Here is a 21,633-nt window from a genome sequence, read left to right on the forward strand (position 1 = left end):
GGCAACCGACCCCTTAATGTAAGAATAATGGTGGGAAAGAAGAATATATATATATATATATATATATTTATATATATATATATATATATAATATTATATATTCTATATATATATATAATACATATATATATATAATATATTATATAATAATATATATATATATATATATATATATATATTTAAATCACAGTTTTTCGATTAAAATTCAATATATACCTTAAAAATTTAATGCATATCAAGACACCAATTTAATCTTGAATACTTATGCAAGGATATAAGCCCCTTCCAGTCTATCAAATGCAAAAACTGTAACGACCATCTTAATTTTGTTATGGAAACCATTGCCTAATTCTGACAATTTCCCCCTAGCCCAACAGTGTTTTTTTTTTTTTTTTAGATTACATGTAGTTTTTGTAGTTTTTAGCAGAGTAAGTCCTTTTTATATTTCCAAATATATGGGTTTTTCTGTTAATAACAAGAAATCAGTTTTGATATAAAACTATAAAAGACAACACGACGATTTAATATTTAGAAAAGATAGCTTCTGAGTTCAATATTCACATTTGTAATATGTACTCACATACTATAATCACTTTTAAAGAAAAATGTTTCCTTGAAAATTCTAATACAAATTGCTGGAAGTTGAAGTAAATTCCAACAAATAGTAAAAACTCAGAGTCAGTTATGTACTAGGAAACCATGAAATATTTTCTCCTAAAAATCTCCACCTATATTATGAGAAATCAGCGCAAACTTTTCAGTCAGAAATTTCACGTAATAGCTAAAGATTTAATGAAATTCAGCAAATGACCAAATGCAACCTTCATTTGAGAGTTTACTAAAAAGTTTCAGCGTTCAGGGAAAATGGCTAATTCCACACCTTGACTCTAACACACACACACACACACACACACACACACACACACACACATATATATATATATATATATATAGTCTGTGTGTGTGTGTGTGTGTATATATATATAATATATATATATATATATATATATATATATATATATATATATATATATATATATATTATATATAATATATATATATATATATATGTATATGATATATCTATATATATATATATATTATATATATATATATATATAAATATATATATATATATATATATATATATATATATATATATCTATATATATATATATATATACAGCAAGGGTATAAAAAACGGAGGTAGTATTTTGGAAATTAATTACAATTAATTACAGGAATGTTGCAAATTCGAACGAATATATTTTAGTCGTTTCACCATTTCCCCATACATTGTCTATTTTGTTACTCTGTAACATGATTGCAAAAGAGATCATGGGTCTTTGTTAGCTGTTAATTACCATAGTGGTGCTTGCATGCAGCCTTTGCTAATTTACTGTTTGGAGTGAAGATGGCATCGCTGAATGCGTTACTGTTTAGAGGTGAGGATTGTGGAGAAATGTCAGTGGAATTCATATCGCAAGCATTGTAATGTTGACAAATATTTCATGTTGTAAAACATCTTAAGAAAACGAGTTTTCGGAATTTAACGTTTTTGGAGTTGCTGAAAAATTCTCTTACTTTTGGGTAAATCATGTGATAGTTTAAGGACCAAATTCTGAAGCATAAAGAGAAAAGAGAATAGGTAAGTTGAAAGTAAATTTTGTTAAAATGTAAAAAAGCGACAATGTGGAAAGTGTCATTTAGTAATTAAACACTGTCTCGGTAACTTATTATAAATAGGAAGTATTACTAGAAGTGTTTGAACGTTACAAATCTAGAATATACTTAGCAGAGGCAGAAGGAACAGAAACAGATAATAACTGCACAGGAGAATAAGTTAGCTTACTCTGATTAAACTGTAACGGAAAACCTAAGAATGTCGGCACTTAGCAGATATCAATTTCATCAGTATATTGTCTGGTTTAGAAAAATTAAATGAATATATTTGCAAAAATCTTGCAGTATAATAATTAAAAAGATTTGGCATGTCATGCCTTCAGTGAATCATTCATTGATGGGATTAGATCTGATTTACAAAAAAAATAAAAATAATGAAATGACACCTGTTTACACAGGGGATTAGTTTTGAGCTTTTCTAAAGCTATTGCCTTGAAGATGTTCATAAGAGTTCCAAAGCCTGTGTATGACATTTCTGGAACTTCCTCCGGTAGTGTCAACACCATTGTCTCTGTAGCAAAATACATAGGCATATCGCCACCTTCTAGGACATCCTTGTAGGTTAAATGATACAGAGACAGGAGATGACGGAGATTTGGTTTCCTCACGTCTCCGTTGACACTTGTACACAGCAAGTAATTCAGATCACTTGCAGCAGAAGCTTCACGACACATCTGAAGGTCTAACAACATAACTTCCGCTGGACGACCTTCAGTGTATATCTGGAGTTCGCATTTTACACGTTTTAGAAAATCATAAAGATTTATCTTTATGATTTTGTTCTCAATGTAGTTATAATGCTGTTGCTCATATTAATCTTTTTTTCTTAATCTCATACTTTTAAGCGCAAAAGGATCGCAGTGGTTAAACATTGGCTTTAAAGTTCACCTCGTTAGCTCCTCCACACTGCAAAACAGCAATTATCACTTACAACCACATAAAAGTTGCTCTCCATTCGGACAAAAATAAATAAATAAATAAATAATAAGAAATCAAGAAATAAAAACGAATTAATGGCTTATAAACTTTTGATCATATCTCTTGGACTTATGTTTAATGCACATGACACAAGATATTTTTATTCGTTGATTGCTATTATCGATATGAATAATGATTTCTAATAAATTCAATTCAAAAATCTTCCCAGAGATTTGACCTTCAGTAACTTTGACAATTTTGAAGATAAAAGTCCAGTTGTATTAAACTATGAAAAAAAAAGACCCTGATGAAAGGCAAATTCTAAAAAAACACTATAATATTTCGTACTTGTACGCATCCTACTTCCACTATTGAAAGTATATACTTCACACCTGTAAAAACCACCAAATAAATTGATCCCACACTCTGTCAGTATAGATCGAATGGATTCAAGTGCGCCTGACTTAAATTCACATAAATCAAATTTGCCTTTAGCACTATAGATACGTCAGAGATATAGATAACAATTCTTTCAAAAACTTCTGAAAGTCGGATGGATTGCCCCAGTTAACAAGTTGTCAAAATTACTTTATTACCTTTGTAATTTTCCTTTATTTTCATCATCATTATTTTTTAAATTATATTTATTTTCAAATTCCATCATTTGAAAGCTCTTTGTATATCATTACTATTATTATTATTATTATTATTATTATTATTATTATTGTTATTATTGCTAGCAAACTTACCCATCTACGATGGGTGATAAAATACGGGTGCAGAAGTGAAAAATTTATATGTACTATTTGTTCAGCAATATTAAAATAAGGGCGATTTTTATACATACCTACTACAGAACCTCTTTGTACACAATATTATCAGTTTGTCCACAACTTAATTTCAAGTTGGTAGAGTCAGTTGCTCTGCTCATCGCCACATACAGTTGGCCATGCGTGAACATGGGTGACGGCAGAAACCAACGATCCAAAGTCTGGCCCTGCGACTTGTTTGCAGTGAATGAGAAGGCCAGGTTGATGGGAAACTGCCTTCTCCGTAACTGGAATGGAAACTGGTTGTCCGAAGGCATCAGAGGAATCCGGGGGATGAACAGACGTTTGCCGGTGTGAGGGCCCGTTGCTATCACTGCTTCGATGACGTGGGAGTTTAGCTCCATAACGGTGTACCTCGTTCCGTTGCAATGTCCATTGGCAGGATCGAAATTCCGAAGCAACATTACCAAGCAGTACTTCTTTAACATTATTTTGTGCACTGGCAGTCCCAATGGATTTAAGTTATTCAAAAAATTTTGCGGATATTGATGATAATTTTTATCTTCTATTGTGTCCGAGCTGAAATATTCGCGACTTTCTCCGGGGAAGTAGTACAGAAATTATGTATGAAAATTCGTAAAGTAACTAAGTCTACGGGAATAACCAGCCTCGTTTCACGGCCAGAAACAGCTCCGTTTCAGGGAATCCCTTCTCACCCCCACCCCCTACAAAGGAGGGTGTTAGGTTGGATGAAACCCCATTACAAACAATTTTATTAGGGGTCCCCACCATAACCCTGCCAAGTTTCATGCCCATCTGACCAGCCGTTTGGCCGTGATTGAATGACAGACAGACAGACAGACATTACGCCCATTATAGTATTATTATTATTATTATTATTATTATTATTATTATCATTATTATTATTATCTTGTTCTTCTTCAATTCTTGCTTATATTAGATCCCTGACTGCCTTTCTTATTTAATTGCAAAAATAGTGCATTTGACAAATTTTTTTCAGTCCAACAACTCTTAAAGTAAAATGGAAAAATTTCATCAGACATGTTTGTGGAGTTTTAAATACATACAGGAAGGGTATATGCAACCCTCTGAAAGATTTAAGTTTCCTTTCTGAAGACAGGTAATCAATGTTCTCAGTAATCTGGGATCCAGGTACACACTCCCGTGACTGCATCACTTTCCGATCTATTCCAGGTCGTAAGAACAGCAGTTCCATAATTTTGGGTATGGCGGAAGTGGCTTAAGGACAGTAATAGTCTGCACATTGCAAACAATTAAGGTAATTATATATTAGTTTTACCAGACCACTGAGCTGATTATCAGCTCTCCTAGGGCTGGCCCGAAGGATTAGATATTTTTACGTGTCTAGGAACCAATTGGTAACCTAGCAACGGGACCTACAGCTTATTGTGGGATCCGAACCACATTATATCGAGAAATTAATTTCTATTACCAGAAATAAATTCCTCTGGTTCCGTGTTGGCCGCGCCGAGAATCGAACTTCAGACCAGCGGATTAGTAGCAAGGCGCGAAATCCACTCGTCCAACGTGGAACTGTTGCAAACAATTAATATACATACTTTCTTATACCAACAATCATGCCATTTGCAAAGAGTGAAAGCAATATAGGTCCAAGAACATCATACTGTTCACCAGTAGACATGACTGATGTTAATTCACTTGAAGAACAATGGCAACAACTTTATCTTTGATCACTTAAAAACCTAAAAATTAGGATGAGCATCTAGACTCCTACACCTAAACACTTGAATTTTTTTATAGCTTTGAATGCATAATACTTAAATTTTCAACCCACAAGATTCAAAAAAGAATTTTATCAACCATCATCTTCCGAAATCTAAAAAGGAGGCTCGTTCAGCACAAGACTTGACTTCTGTCCAAACTTCAGTGGTAAGTGGCTGCTTTGTTGCTATTTCTTGCTGCCTTTAGAGTTATGCGTACCTATAAGAAGGGCAATTTGTGACTATTAGCTATAACAGAGAACCTTAAAATGCCTTATTAAAAAATGTTTTCATTTGTAACTTATGCAGAGAATTCCCAAGATTCAATTACGTTTTCAGTCTTTTCGAGGTGGTGACTTACTGATTAGCTGTGTTTTCTTACCGGCCGTATACTTCTTGTTCCAAGTCTTGGTACCCTAAAGATTCTAAAGCATTAATTATGTCATCATCATGCACCAAGAACACTTTGAAGCATCACTCTTTGGTTCTCCCAGCAAACCGTCCAGACATGGCCGGTCCTATTAGAGAATGAAAGCCTCAGGACGATGAAGCGGGTCTTTCTCCTAACTTTTCAAAAATTGGTTTGACCAGTATTTTTCTCTTAATGTTTCCCTTCTCTGTAAAGAAGCATATATCACTGGGTAAGTTCGGTTACATTTGGACCATGAGAAGGAAACCAACAGTGTCTGGAAAAGCAATGACAACCTCAGCATTTTTGTCAACTGAAATAGCATACAGCAGGAGTAAGGAGTCTACTTCTTCGTTGCTGTGTGTGAGATGGGTGGTTGGAATATTAGTGTTACCATTAGTTTCTGCCCCTGATTTAACCAAGAACTTCTTCAATTAGCTTATTTGCTTCTTGCTATGATCTATACACTTTGCAGATAGGTAACTCGCAAGATCTGCTTTTGTCTTGATATTTGAAAGTACATCCTTCAAAGAAATATTATGGGTTAAAGTAGTGCCCCTGACATAATAAAATGTTGATATTCCCTCCGTTCGTTTTCTCATTTGTTATTTGAGGAAAGTGTCAAAATACCTGTCGAATACTAACCTCACTTCATCATAATTGGTGGCCCTGTTGCTGAGATGGTCAAGAAATACTTGAGCAAAATCACTGCATGTTATGGTCAGTCTTGGGTATAGCATTCACAAGGACCATGCCATCGATAATGATAACTTTATACTTTAGCAAGGCGCCATCACTTTCTAGTATTCTGGGGCATAACTGACTTCTGCTGCTTCCATCTCTTGAACATTTTCATTGTTAGATGTATCAGTTGTGGATGATCCTTTGGCTGGAATGTGAGTGATCAATTGTTCATTATTAGCTAGCAGTTCAAGATGGTGGAGTAACTTTGCTTTGTAATATGCTAATAAGATTGCTCCACCTAATGCAAATAGCAATCGTGAGACTAGCTTTCTGTCTGAATTCACTTCTATCGTGACAATTGCGGTTTTGAATGTTTTGAGCTTCTTTTTCATTTTATCCCACACAAAAGTTTGTCCTTCTGCCAGGCGATTCAGTTACAAACTCCACAAACATTCATTGTCCAATTTGATCTGCTAGGCCAATACTGAGTTGAGCCTCAGAGCATTGTCTAAAAGCTCCATGATTATTCTTGATTTTGAATGACACCGGTCTATCAGATCTGTAAGCACCCACAAGTGTTGTGCCAGTACACTTGCACTTTTGTCGACATATTTCTCTCTGACTGTAGATTTGATTCTTCCTATACCATGAACAGCATACTTACAAAAGTTATTGAGCAATGTAGGTGGTTCATAATTAGTAAATGTTCTATGAAACTTCCATGGACAGGAGGTTGCAATATCCTTTCTTAGTATCGTGGCTGCTTTCAAAAGCATTTTCAGATCCGACTTTAAATCATCTTCATTTACTTCACTAGCTATCGGATGGTCTTTACTTCTGATTGAAAGAATCTGCTCAGGTTTAATTTTATCTTGAAATCTTATGAAAAGAACATCTTTGATATTATCTCGGATCAGTTGTTCAAGATATAGCTTGTATCGAGGAATTTCTGTTATTGGGTGCTCATTCTCCTCAAGCAGCTGGATGTACATTTGGTGAACATCATTCATATTCATATTCCTTACTGTTACTATATAGTTTAGTTTTGTTTCAGTATGATAACTTGTGTTCTGCTGTGCGAAACCATTTGTTGTATTCCCATGTTGTTTACATCACGGACTGACTCGTGCCTACCTCAGCAAGAGTGTTACACAATAAAATAATGCTATTTTATTGGCTGTATCATTAGGACATCCCACCATATAACATGGTGGCAGAGAAGGCAAGCTTCAAGAATGTATACAGTAAGAGTCTGCACCAGATTTTGAAGATAAGTGGCTAAAATTGATGCATTAAATTTGACAGCATCGTCTCCAAGTTGTTTTGGCGGGAAGAGACCTTCCGATGATCAACATTTTCGACATATAAATGTGAAGGATTGCGATCATCAAGAGGATATAACTTGGATCCAGGTATGATCATTCAAGTTTGCAACATATTGTGCAGTGATCATAGACATTAAGAGTAGCCTATGCAACCGCCGAATCATCAAAGATGCCGCCACACGCCGCCGTTTTGAGTTGCCGATGCACGATGATTACCCGAGACTTGTTAAGAAGCTGATGTATGATGACTACCGATGTGTGCTAGCATTGCTGATACTACCAGGCCAGGATGAAGTTTTTACGTAGCCTTCCTAATTAATGAACAACAGTTAATGTGTTTATTGAGTGATAATTTATGCCCATGTTTAGTAATTAATGAGATGTGATTGATACCTTTTTTATGGTCTTTGAATGGTACTGCCATAGGTGCCATAGCCTAACTAGCCTGACCTACGTGATTTATATTCTTTTATGATTCTTGAATGATACTGACATACAGTACCATAGATTAACTAGCCTAACCTGTTAGAGGTCTGCTGTTATTCAGTCTGTTTTTATCTTGGAGATAATGAATAAAAGCTGGTATTGCCCATATTGCTGCTGTCCTGTGAAGATTTATTCTTATTTGTGTTGATGCCTACTACAAAATAATTCGCATTGTGTCAATATTAATGTATGTATGATAGCAAGGTCATGATATTTTTTATACAATTGCATTATGTATCTCTGCTCAGAGTTTGAGGAGTTGTAGAGCAATGAACTAAGGTTCTTCTGGAGAATAGGATATAAGTTGAGATTATGAAAATTTGCTGAAATAGTTTTCCTGGAAAAGTGCCTAAGATAAAAACAAATTTTTCTGTCTTTCTAAATAAGTGTGCTTAAGCAATTATGACTACCAGTGTGGAAATGCCTAAATTGGATTGGTCACAGGTGGACCAAGTCAGTGCTTTTAATGAATGGAAGGATTTCCTTGAAAGCTACTTATTTATCAATAAGGTTGAAGCTGAAAACCAATGGCACTATATAAAGCTTTCTGCTGGGTCACAAGGAAAGCAGTTAGGGGATTCTTGGCAGTTGACTGATACTCAAAAGAAAGATCCAGATGTTATTTTTTGGAAGTTTGCTGATCATCTGGTAGGCACACAGAATAAATGGGTGATGAGGTTAGAGCTGGCTTTGATGTCTCAAGGTGAGTCAGAATCAGTTGGAGATTATGTTTGCAGGTTAAAGGCAAAGGCCAATAGCTGTAGTTTCCATGTAAGTACTAAGGATGAACAGATAACATTCCAACTGATAAAGGGAATCAAGTTGTCAGAAGCACGAAGAAAGATGATCTCTAAGGGGAATGCTTTAACCCTTAATGATGCTATTGAGACCACAGAATTTCCAAGCAACACTTTCAAATACTTCCTCATTTGAGAAAAGCACGTCCGTGAATGCTGTCAAAAGAGAACGAAGCCATCCAGTGCAGCAGAAGAGCTGCAGGTATTGTGGATTCCATCATCCTCCAAGGAGATGCCCTGCCTATGGGAAGAAGTAGAATGAATCACTTTAAGGGTATCTGTCAGAATATAAAGTCGTTCACTGTCCCGCTGATGAAGCATGTCAAGGGTCAGGTCCAAGGAAAGGACCAGAGAGACATATGGAAAAACCCAAGTCCACAGCAACCAAGGGACTGAAGAAGATAAGGAAATCCATTTTGATGACACGCCATTGAATTGTGGATCTATAGACTTGTCAAAAGTAAATGTAGCTGCTATTACTAATTCAAAAGGGGAACGACAAGTAATTATGGCTAAACTAGATATCAAACCCCCTAATATTTTAAGGAAAGTGACACTCAAGGTCAAGGCCGATACTGGATCCAACGGTAACATCTTACCTATAAGATGTCTCAGACAGATGTACCCAAACGCTAATGGAAATTTTACAGGGTTACTGAAGCCAACTTTGGCTAAACTTACAGCCTTGAATGATACTAACATTCATACATATAGACCTATAGAAATACCAACAAGTCTGGATAAGTCCCCAGTTGTCGATTTACATTTTTATGCCTGTGATACCAATGGACCAGCAATTCTGTCATGTGATGCCTGTGAGAGACTAGGAATTATTGCTATAAAGGAAAGCAAGAATATATCGAGTGTCAAGGAGGAACATGAAAACTTTGAGGCCTACTCCTATACCTGATGTACAAGCAATGTGCAATTTGTACCCTAAATGCTTTGGAGATATTGGTGAGATGAAAGGTGAATACCATATTGAGTTAAAACCCTATTCTTGCCCTGTAGTTGTTCCGCCTAGAAAGTACCCAATTCAGTTAAGAGACGAGATAATTGCAAAAATACAAGAGTTGGAAAATATGGGTGTTGTGAAGAAGTGCCTAGAGGATGAGACGTCTGAGTGGATACATGCATTAGCCTTTACGAGGAAGACTTCAGGTTAATTGCGAGTGTCTTGATCCTAAGCACCTGAATGTTGCACTAAAGAGGACTTATCATAAGATGAGATAGCACACAAGATGTCAGGAAGTGTCCTTTATTTAAAGTTGGATGCCAAAAATGGCTATTGGTCAAGCTTGAGGATGAGAACAGTAAACTTTGCACTTTCCAGAGTCCTGCTGGGAAGTATCGTTTCCTCCGCCTGCCTTTAGGACTCAGTGTTTCACAAGATATTTTCCAGTGTGGATGGATAACATTCTAGGAAAAGTAGGAGAGGGAGTAGTTGATATAGCTGATGACCTTGTGGTTTATGGAAGAGACATACAGGAACATGATTATAATCTTCATAAGCTACTGAAGGTGGCCAGGGAAGAAGGCCTTGTTTTTCAGGCTGAGAAATGCCATGTGCGACAACAAACCATTAATTTTTACGGTCTTGTATGGTCTAAGGATGGCATGCAACCAGACCCTGCAAAGTGAAATGAAATCAATCGACGACCCCCTCCATCAAGCGTGAGGGAACTACAAAGTTTCTGAGGACTTGTACAGTATTTAAGCCTTTTTTGTACCCTGATGGCAGAGAAAACTAATGTTTTAAGGCAGTTACTCAGGAAGAAAGTCCCATATGACTGGACCACTGACCATCAGAGATCATTTGATGAACTCAAAGAAGCAGTTCATTCAGACATGAGACTACATTATTTTGATACAGCAAGTCCTGTTACTCTTGAAGTAGATGCCTCGCAGCATGGGCTGGGAGCTGCTCTGATGCAAGATGGGAGGCCAGTTGCATTTGCCTCAAAGTCCCTCACAACAGCGGAATCACGTAATGCTAATATTGAGAGGGAGATGCTTAGTGTTGTTTTTTCACTTGATCATTTTCATTATTTTGTATATGGTAAAGCTGTTACTGTGATTAGTGATCACAAACTGCTGGAAAGCATTCATCTCAAGCAACTCAGCCAGGCTCCCCCAAGGCTCCAACACATGTTACTCATATGATGTCACCATTAAGTACAAACCAGGAAAAGACATAGTTTTTGCAGATTATTTATCAAGAGTCCAGCCATCACCTGGAGTGGAAGTCCAGCTAGAACAAGCCATTCATCTCATACTACAGATCTCGCAAAGACAGTTGGAAAAAGTCAAACAAGCTACAGACCAAGACTATGAGCTCTCCATACTCCGAGGGCAAGTGACAAGCGGTTGGCCTGAGTCAGCCAATAGTCTGCCAAAGGCGATTTGCCAATATTTTTCGGTGAAGGAATTCTTGTCTGTTGAAGATGGTGTTATATTCTTTGGAGAACGTCTATAAGTCCCTCCATCAATGAAGACTGAATATTTGAAGAGAATACACGAAGGTCATTTAGGAATCTATAAAAGCCAGGCCAGAGCAAAGGAATGCCTGTATTGGAATGGCATGTTTAAGGATATTGCTGAACACATAGGTGATTTCCGGGAATGCCTGTTAAATGCCAGAAAATACCCAAATGAACCTATGCTGAAACATTCAACACCCAGTCTTCCATGGCAATTTATTTCCACAGATCTTTTTGAATGGGATAACCAGAATTTTATAATTGTAGCTGACAATTTCAGTAAAATGCCTTTTATTAAGCAGCTAGGCCGAGATACCACGTCGAGAGCCGTCATAAATTTTCTGGAAGAACTTTTCAGTATCCATGGCCCAAGGCAGATCCTGTACTCTGACAATGGACCCCAATATTCATCTGCTGAATTCAAGAGATTTGTTGAAGAATGGGATATTGTCCATATCACCAGTAGCCCAAGGTATGCTCAATTAAATGGATTTATTGAAAGGATGGTAGGTGTAGTGAAAAATATATTGAGAAAAGCCAAAATGTCTGGTTCTAATACCCACAAAGCCCTACTAGCATACAGAGCATGCCCTCTTTCTAATGGAATGAAGAGTCCTGCAGAACTCTTATTCAGGAGGAAGATATCGAATAGCCTTCCTGTTAAAGTGGAGCCAACCCCTGATCTCATGGATCACCACTTCAAGCTACAGGAGACCAGTAACAATTCTAAAAGCAATTATGATCTTCATACACGTTCAGAACTGAGTGAATTATTACCTGGCATGAAGGTTCTTGTGCAAGATGGCAAGAATTGGTTTCCTGCTACAATAAAGTTAAAAAATCCGGAACCCTTGTTATATACCTTAATAACACCAAATGGTAGTGAAATAAGAAGGAACCGGAAGTTTTAAGGAACTTTCAAGGAATGCTGTAAAACAATTTACATTCAGAGAGTTTCCAGCTGATGACACTGATAGTGGTGCAACTGTGCAAGATAACAACAAGGCACATCCTAAATCTGTCAGTTTTGATGAGCAGAAGAATATTATACATCATCTACCTGCAATACAGCCGGTGATGCCATCATCACCTGTTAGGCATCCCATAGCCTCTATCCCAAGTGAAAGACCCAAACGAAACACTGTCAAGCCCATACGCTACCGGAAAGACATTTGAGTTAAATTAGAAGTACTGCAGATAAAATGTTCACGCATAAATGTTTTTCCATGATGCAGTATATCCAGTTGTGCATTTGTTATACAGAGTAAAGTTTGTTTCAGATTTTGATAGCATGTTTTCCCAAAATGAGTCAGTTGTGTCACATAAGAAAAATGTACTGTAATTTTCTTTTTATGAAAAGGGGGATGTTCCAATATGATGACTTTGTTTTGATGTACGAATCTGTTGCATAAGAAAAGTGTAATGTAATTTTTCTTTTTATGAAAAGGGGGATGTTTCAGTATGATAACTTGTGTTTTGATGTACGAAACCATTTGTTGTATTCCCATGTCGTTTACATCACGGACTGACTCGTGCCTACCTCAGCAAGAGTGTTACACAATAAAATAATGCTATTTTATTGGCTGTATCATTAAGACATCCCGCCATATAACAAGTTTCAACCATGTTAAGGATCTGAAGGACGGACAACAGCTGACCAAATTCAACAGTACCTGTTTTTGGTTGCTTAGCTTTCTGAATATTTTTCTTAGCCTTAACTAGACATGGCAAATGATTTTTCATATCCTTAGCACACAAGACTGCTTAACCTGACACGTCGTATTTCATTACTTGTTTCTTTACCAATATCTTTAACTGAGCCCCTATATCTTTAGATGTTATGTCATAAAGTTTACTCTCTGTATCTTCTTGGACGAATACACATTTGTGTTTTTGGTAGAAATGTTCTCGGAAATTCCCCTGGGAAGCTGTACTACATGTAGCCATTATCAAATAACAGGTGGAAGGTTGACCTCTCTTCTTCTTATTGCAATTGTAGCATCTCCTGAAATTGATCCTTTATCAAATCTAGCTCTTGCACTATCGACAGAATGTTCATGAGTGACATTTTTGCAGCAGTTTTTATTATAAGAATACCAGTTCTTTGGCTGAGGCGCCTTGTAGTCGACTGTTTAGGGACTCAAATTCGGATTCACCATACCTACAACGTTCACTGGATGTTGTGATCAGTTTGCCAATGCCTTGAAATGATGTGTTTTTAATATGGTTTTTGTAGTCCCATGACCCTTTTGTTTGGCATGTGAAGCAAAGTCCAAAATCTGTTGTAGACCTATTTTTAGGTGGAGGATCTATCATAGGGTGAACAATGTTTTTTTACCTATAAACTATGGTTCTTCAAAATGGCTCCTCTACCTCATGGCCCTTCAGGGTTCTTGCGAAGATAGAAAAAAACAGTAACAAAATTATAATGCATCTAGTGCTGGACATACACTACAGTATATAGTACAAAAACCTATCCAACCACAATTGTTTTTTCACGTATATGGATTCCATCTAAATTTTATCTAATCATTTTGATCTCTAGATGGCAAAAACAGATTCCTCGTGTAAAAGAACATATAAGACAACCTTTTATGCATATTTTTATCTGCTCTGGTTCCAGTGATTATGGCAAAAATTATATTTTATTATTTTATGGCGGCCATCTTGGATTTGGTAATTTTTCCGACAGTTGACTGTTGCAAAAAAAAAATCCCACCCTAATTCTTTTATATCTCTATCATATAATAATGCAAAATCGAGTGGTAGTTCACTTTTGACATACATATGATACGATATCACACAAGGGCTTACACTAAAATCAAAATTTCGATGCATTTTCAGTCCTTCTAATTGTAAGGACAGCAGTCCTCGTAAAGTTTAAGGATTCTAAGTATTCGTAGCACTATAATGATTTAATATGTGAGAAGATAGGTCTAGTTTATCCTTATGAATTTTAAAAGAAACCAGTTGTGGTCATTGATTGATTTACTAATTTTAAATATTATCTTAAATCATTTATTATCCAAAGATACACAAAACTGGTCTATATTTATAAAGATAGACGCGATTCAGGAGAGTAAGAATTATAAAGGTATGGCCTAACCCTTACATGTCAAGCAACCAAACTGCTTGAGATACTCTCAGAATAGTGAGCAAAGCGTGTTATTAAACCTCAGTTAGGTGAAGAACAACATGAATCCGAAAAGATAATAAGTAAAATCAGACCTTATATTTATTCTGAGAACAGTGCTAAAAGAGACAACTTGTAATAATCAACGGTTTTTAGAGATCATTCCGTTGTAAAATTTGGTAACAGGAATTTACAACATTTAGTATTCTCAAAAAGAGTAAGTTATACAAAAATCATCTTATGGCTGGCATTATGCGCAAAAGGAATTTGTAATAAATGTGAAAGCCATGCAATTACCAGTTGAATTGTTTACGGTAAACATCTTGGGATTTTTTCAATGACAAAATTTACACAGCTATAGAATGGCAGTACCATTAATAGATATTGCAGTTGTGTAGCAAATTTAGATAGGCTTCTAAAAACAATCGCAGAGAGAGAGAGGGGTGGCGGTGCGTCCAGTGGGAGCGGATGGGATAAACTATCACAGCATGCTTTATCTTACTTGCAAGACCCAAGCGTTTTTCCTTCTGGACACTTCAGCGGGGAGAACACACTTTCCTTCTCTCAGGACAGAACAATCGCGACTGATTATAAGATATTGCACTCTCGATAGAAAGAGAGAGAGAGAGAGAGAGAAAGCTTGGTGTATAATGCACGCCTGTGGACTTAGTACCCAACACCGTCCATCTTAGCATTCACTGTATTATATCTTCACGTTGTATTATCCCATCTACAGAGCATCACAATTAGCATCCCTTTTCCTTCTTCAAAATCCACAATATTCCATATTCCATACATTGCCATTCTCTCTCGGATCTATGCATTACTACATTTCCACTTCGACTTCCAAGATTTTCCGTTCTATTCCCCTTACTTATGGGATAGTGAAATGCAGCTGCAACCATTTAGAAGTGAAAGCTTGTGAAAGGTATTGTAATTTTTACAAGACTTTTAACGATGGTTGAAACTTGAAGTTTATTTAATTTGCAAAGTAAATTGATTTTTAAAGTTTTGTTAAGATGCTTAATTTTCTTTCACATAACATTTTGATGATTTGATTTTGTTGCTTATTCAAGCATTACCTAAGTTTTGTGTTTTCGAGTAATATCTAAATTCCCTTCAAAGTAAAATTGTGAATTTTGATGATAAATTTATAATTGCATATAATATTTTGTGCATTTAAAGTTTTTACAGCAGAGTTTCGTCTATTGACCACCATGGTAGGAAAAACTTTGTGAATACAATTTTGTGATAAAAGTGTTGTTCCTTCAGTGATTATATTAATACCTCACAATTGTTTTTGAAATTTTGATACCTCACCTTTCTGATAATTCTTTTAAGGGTTCACTGTTGAACAGTCGAATTTTTTAATGAAAGTTCAGGTATCTGGATGTAGTAAGGTCAGTTTTGAATTCTATGATTGGTAATATTTACATGTTTTTCTTAAGCATACAGATCGTTAAAGTATTTTCCCAAATATTGAGTTTCCGCCATCTTTTGTGTGTTGACTTATATACAGCATGAAATGTTTATCAAAACTTTTTTTTTTTTTAATGAAGGCGCTGGAACGACGCTTAGATAGAATCATTAAATGAAGACCACAATAAGCAAGTAACTTTGACTAATGTGGAACAAAAGCGAGCTTAAAATTGGGCCAGTAAAATCAAATATCGGTCATAGGTCTATCGTTCGCTTATCAATGTTTTGCGTTCTGGGGGGTGAACAACATTAAAGGTAAATTTTCCTGTTAACTGACGTATGATTTCATACCCATGCAATGCAAGCCAATTGTCCGTTTGTATTTGAAATGAGTAGACTGTTTGATATCTGCTCGCTTTTCTTGTGCTTGTAAAAGTATATTATCGATACAAGTTGGCATGTTTATGATTTATAAAACGTGTGACGGTTTGTATTTTTTTTTTTTTTTTTTTTTTCATGTTATATCAACAAGAGCCCACTAAAGGCCTGTCCACACGACCGGGCCTGATCGGCGGACCTCCCCCTCTAACGGGCACACTTGACGGGCAAACCGTCAAATTGCCCGATGGGTCTTGTAGCAAAGTCACCATGGTGGTGCCCGATGGCTTGAGCTTCGACCCTGGCAGACGTATGTTAACCATATACATTTCTTTTACTGAGCCATTCTTTACACCATATTCTCTTCTCTTTCATCACACACAAAGCAATTATCATGCTACACAATATCTTCTTCTTTGCGGTAGGCACCATGTTTATCGTACCACACTGCACACACTACTGGCATCGTCGGGCACGCCCACCTCTCCATCGCCTCACCTGTGTGGACAACATTCACGGGTAAGCCCGCTAGAATTTGTCCATCAACCCCGGAGCACGCCGATCAGGCGCGCTCGTGTGGACAAGCCTTAAGACTGTTCGGCCGGACGAATGATTCATGATGAATCACCAGAGTCGAATGCTTAAGTAGAGCCATGTCCCATGAATCACAGGTTGAAAATGACAATTAAATATTTGTACTTTTGTAAATATATGTAGGTTAACTGAGGACAAATTTCTATTCATTTACTGAATTTCTGAGGTATTCTGAGTAATCTTCATTACAGTTTACGTCAAGATAGTGATTAGTTTCGCTATCAATTGAGACATACGTATAAGGCTGTATTTTTTAACAAATTAACTGACACTGATAAATAACTAGGTACTAGTAAACTAGCATAAAAAGCAAGTTAATACAAATCTAAAACGATTGATGCAAAGACGAGGGGTGGTCAAACGATTTGTTGTAGAACAAGCCAGTATCAGGTCCTGCCTGCAATGAGCCCGTGTGATGTCTTTGTCTGGCCGACCTGTTTTAGTGGGTCCTGATACAAAAATTCAAATATGTTACTGAAGACGTAACGTCAACCGTGCTTAGAGAGATGAGTTGGAACCGACTATATAGGAAACAATGTTTAGAACGTTATGTTGCTGTGTTTCTGTCTTGAAAAAGAGAACAATCTTTTGATTTTCCCAAATCTTCTCTTCTATAGGTAATTAAAAGAAAGGCGCTATTGTACACTTTATTTTTTACGATTAAATCTTATCATTGCTGCCTAAAACAGTTTTCACCATTCGAATATAGGAATATAAGCTGAATCTGAAAGTGGACACCTTATGAAAAAGAGTTTTAAACAAAGGAATTCTGAAAACAAATACAATCCATTCATATTGTAGGCCGTGTTGCCGCATAGTGGGTATTACAATAATTATATTTAAAAACTATATAACTATGATATAGGTTAAAGTATTGTCTAGCAGATTAAATCAGTCTTGTTATAACACTTTCCAAAACAACAAAACGATTTAATATTTAGACAGAATAGCTTCTGAGTTCATTATTTAAATTTGCAGTATGTACTCATATACTATAATCACTTTTAAAGACAAATGTTTCATAGAAACTTTTAATACATAAAGTATTAATTAAGAGTTGAATTAAATGACAACGACTAGTGAAAACTCTTGTCTAGTTGGTACTAGACAACCATGACATATATTTTTGTTCAAAAATCTCCACCTATTTCATGAAATGACAGGGCCAGTTATCCAGAAATATCACGTAATGGCTTATGATTTAAGGAAATTCAGTAAATAACCAAGTGAAGGTCTAATTTGCGACCTGTCTGTAAAAGCCACTGCATTTATAGAAACACAAACACACGCATTATATGTATATTTATAAACACACAGACACAGACACACAGACACACACACACATATACATATAGTATATATATATATATATATATATATATATATATATATATATATATATATATATATATACAGGGTGTAGCACAAGTTTATGCAAATATTTTGGGGAATGGAAGAAAAAGTAATTTTGAGTAGAAAATGTTCTATGAACCTATGGATTAAATTTAAGGCTTCGTTAGTCGGTGATAATCCAGTCCCTGGCAATTAGGTCCGTATACATTTCAATGTCCCCTAATTTCGACTTCAGAAATTGAAAATATATTGGTTTAGGCTAAAAAAAATGCAGGTGCTTTTTCAAAACTGTGGTAAATGGCTGCTTGGGGTGATAAGATGGCGGCCAGTAATGGGATATACTGAATACTAAATTTGGTACCTACTACCGTTCACAGCAGAACACTATTTGATACGCCTGTTTTTACTCATTTCTGCCCAAGGAATAAATGTGTTAAGTAATTTTCTCAGCAGAAGTTATAGATATGGGAATACTTTGGCAACACTGGGCTCAAGCACACATCGGATATGAAATGAATATTTACGTGTTCAGAGGTTGGAGTTATCGACTTCAATATTCAGTGTTGTAGTACATGGATTTAATCATGCAAACACTGAAGTTTATCTATGCTTTAGGATATTGTATTTTGTTGCTTTATCCTTGGAAATCTTTACAGTAAGTCTCCAATATATTTGATTTATCAATATGTTAAGAGGACTGCAATAGTGGGCAATTTTGTGTTTTTTAGAAGTGTTTGGTAGCTATAGCCGCTGTCTTCACCATCAACATATGTTTGTTTTTATCTGTTTCAGAGTAACTGAGTCACTGAGCTTACAATGGCTGAAAGTACAAACCAAAAGCCTTCTCAACAAGAACATCAACAAGGGATACTGTTGATGGAAAATACCTTAAATGAATTTGATGCTTTCAAATGCATTATCTGCCAGAAGCATGAAATAAAAAACACACATCTATCGGAGGATGGACGGAGGAGCATGAAACATGCTGCATATATAAGAAAGGACATTGTTACTAAAAGACTGAAAAGAGAAGAGGAGTAGCTATACCTTATGCTTATCACATCAGTAAGATACTGAAACAAATAGAAGATGATGTAGAAACTTTAACCAGTGATGCCGAAACTTCATGTGAAGCTGAAAATGAAACATCTTCTAGCATGTTAAGCCCAATGATGTTAGGCCAAAGGAAAAATCCAGTCATGGAAAAGACCCTAACTAATAAGTACTGTATGTGGCAGTGAAAGGATGAAAGTTAATCAAGTAATTTTGAGCAAGTTTCAAATTAGTGAGCGAAATGCTACTGAAGCAATTTTTATTGCTACTAGACATTTCAAAAATGAAGATATTTACTACCACAAGGTCTGTCTTAAACGCTTCATAGTGAACTAGAGACGACACAATGCTGCAGTAGCTCTCTTGATGAAACTGTCAAATCTAGTACTTTAGTTGAACAAGATCTTTTTGTAAAAACATTAGAACTCATCGACCCTTTCTTACAACGTGAGTTTGGCTTCACTGTTTGAGACATATTTCAGGCATACGTATAAGTATATGTGATTTAGATGACACACTATGTTTTCAGATATATAATGCTGATCAGTATGGTGAAAAAATTCAATTTTCTCCCAATCCTAGAAAAATGAAGCCGAATTGTCTCCTCACACATTACTACTGCAGAACTAGCTGCAAAGGTTAAGAATCTGGATGTGCTCAGACAAGTTGGGAGTCCTTAAACAAAAATGTAAGCCAGGTTGATTATAAACTTGATGATAAGATTTCTGATTCAAACGAGCTTTAAAATGCATGGGAATGCACCCTAGTACTTGATGATTGATTGAGATTTTATTTAGCATTATACGATATACCCAAATCCTTTTTTTTTTCAAAGACTGAAACAACAAATTCTGCACGGGACATTTCATTGCAAAAGATCAACCAGGAGCAGTATTTTCTGCTGTGGCAAAGGTTATTGACCAGCTTTGTAAAGGGTCCCCGTGGTCATGTAGTTGTAGGAATGACTGGAAATATTGCTTCTGTGGCTGGGTTTGACCTTTTATTTCATGAAATAATTTCAGTAACAAATCTTCTCCAGTCCCTCACAAGTGCACGGCTCATGGATCATCTGGAAACATCAATACAACATGATCTTTCAGGTTGGAATGGATTGATATTTGATAGGAATGGGAAAGCTATGGGACTTTGTCAGTGAACGAGGAAACTCATTCATAATTTCAGTGTCAAAAGTACCACTTCACAATATTGTAACAAAGCAAATCTCAAGAAATTCAATTGAGGTAAGACTCCTAAAAGCATTGGAGAATGGAATGGCAGCTTACATCAATTTCCGAAATGTGAAGGTTGTGATTAAGTCCAAAAAATCAATGAGACAATATCAAAGGTAAACTTGCCTTCACTTGATACACAGTATCTTCCTAATAAACCCAAGATCCAAATAAACAAAGCACCTAACTATGTGAAGGGGAGATTGCACTTCTGCGTGGCATGTCTTAAGATGATGTGTACACTCATAATCTTCTTACATCAAGCCTGCTTTTTTATGGAAATATTACAACTAAACCCCAGAAAGCACAATTGATGACAGAACTGGAAAAAATCTAACTTTGGATGACTATCAATATTCTCCAAACAATTCTCAACAAATGCGCATTTTCACTGATTTCATGTCTAATGTACACCAGCTTCCCCAAATGTCTATCTTTCCAAGCTTTGGTGGAGTATTAATGAAGTACTTATAAAAGCCAAGGAAATGTGTCCTAACACAACAATGACTCACTTTATATTTGACAGCCGCATTGACTGTTCAACAAAGGATGGAGAGCGCACTCATAGGTCTAGGAAGGAAGGTTCTGTTGACCTGTCTGCTTTGCCTGAATCGCTGCCCATTCCGCATAAACTAGGAAAGTTCTGGAATTCAAGTCTCAACAAACGAAATTTACAACTGTTTGAACTGCATGTAGGAGAACGTGATCTGAGAAATGTATATAGGGTGTAACATGAGTTTATGCAAATATTTTGGGGAATAATACAAAATGTAATTTTGGGTAGAAATTGTTCTATAAACATATGCATTTTAAGGCTAAGTTTTTTTGTAAGGGTAATTTAAAAATATCCGTTAACATGCTTATACGCGATGGATGTTGGTAGAGGAAGGCCACAGCAACCTGTGACGTGTGGACGGAAGGGGTCAAGTGAATCAGGCAAGGGAAGATTCAGTTAAGCTTACATTTCTTTTTCTCTATTTTTTATCAGTGTCCAATGAATACCATTGATAGGGAGGGAATAGGATTCAATGTAACGTGCATTTTTTTCTTAAAAATGTAAATAGTACATTTGATTGTGAGGTACTTTATTCACGTTGGCCTAATCGCTCCATCCTCCTTCTATACAGCATATATATATATATATATATATATATATATA

The 21,633-nt window shown here is 36.0% G+C and overlaps 1 protein-coding gene and 1 long non-coding RNA gene across 4 annotated transcripts in view; both read right to left on the reverse strand.

Annotated features, from left to right (window-relative positions):
* The window catches only part of LOC135225818 (uncharacterized), a 160,694-nt gene extending 144,007 nt beyond the window's left edge, over positions 1–16,687 (reverse strand). The window contains exon 1 of one of the 3 annotated variants that reach the window (XM_064265341.1): positions 16,647–16,687. In XM_064265341.1, the coding sequence (XP_064121411.1) occupies positions 16,647–16,677 (31 nt within the window). In that variant the 5' untranslated portion in view covers positions 16,678–16,687. Of the gene's footprint in view, positions 1–14,950; positions 15,306–16,646 lie in introns of those variants that run through there. The other 2 variants (XM_064265343.1, XM_064265345.1) reach the window with 2 other exon arrangements.
* Positions 16,688–17,473: 786 nt separating this feature from the next.
* Positions 17,474–21,633, reverse strand: part of LOC135225824 (uncharacterized) — a 4,168-nt gene continuing 8 nt past the window's right edge. The window contains exons 1-2 of the long non-coding RNA XR_010317095.1: positions 20,987–21,633; positions 17,474–20,314 (exon numbers count right to left, since the gene is read on the reverse strand). The exon at positions 20,987–21,633 is cut by the window's right edge and continues 8 nt beyond it. This is a non-coding gene — a long non-coding RNA (uncharacterized LOC135225824). The remainder of the gene's footprint in view (positions 20,315–20,986) is intronic.

This window comes from Macrobrachium nipponense, chromosome 13 (assembly GCF_015104395.2).
Source record: "Macrobrachium nipponense isolate FS-2020 chromosome 13, ASM1510439v2, whole genome shotgun sequence".
NCBI lineage: Eukaryota > Metazoa > Arthropoda > Malacostraca > Decapoda > Palaemonidae > Macrobrachium > Macrobrachium nipponense.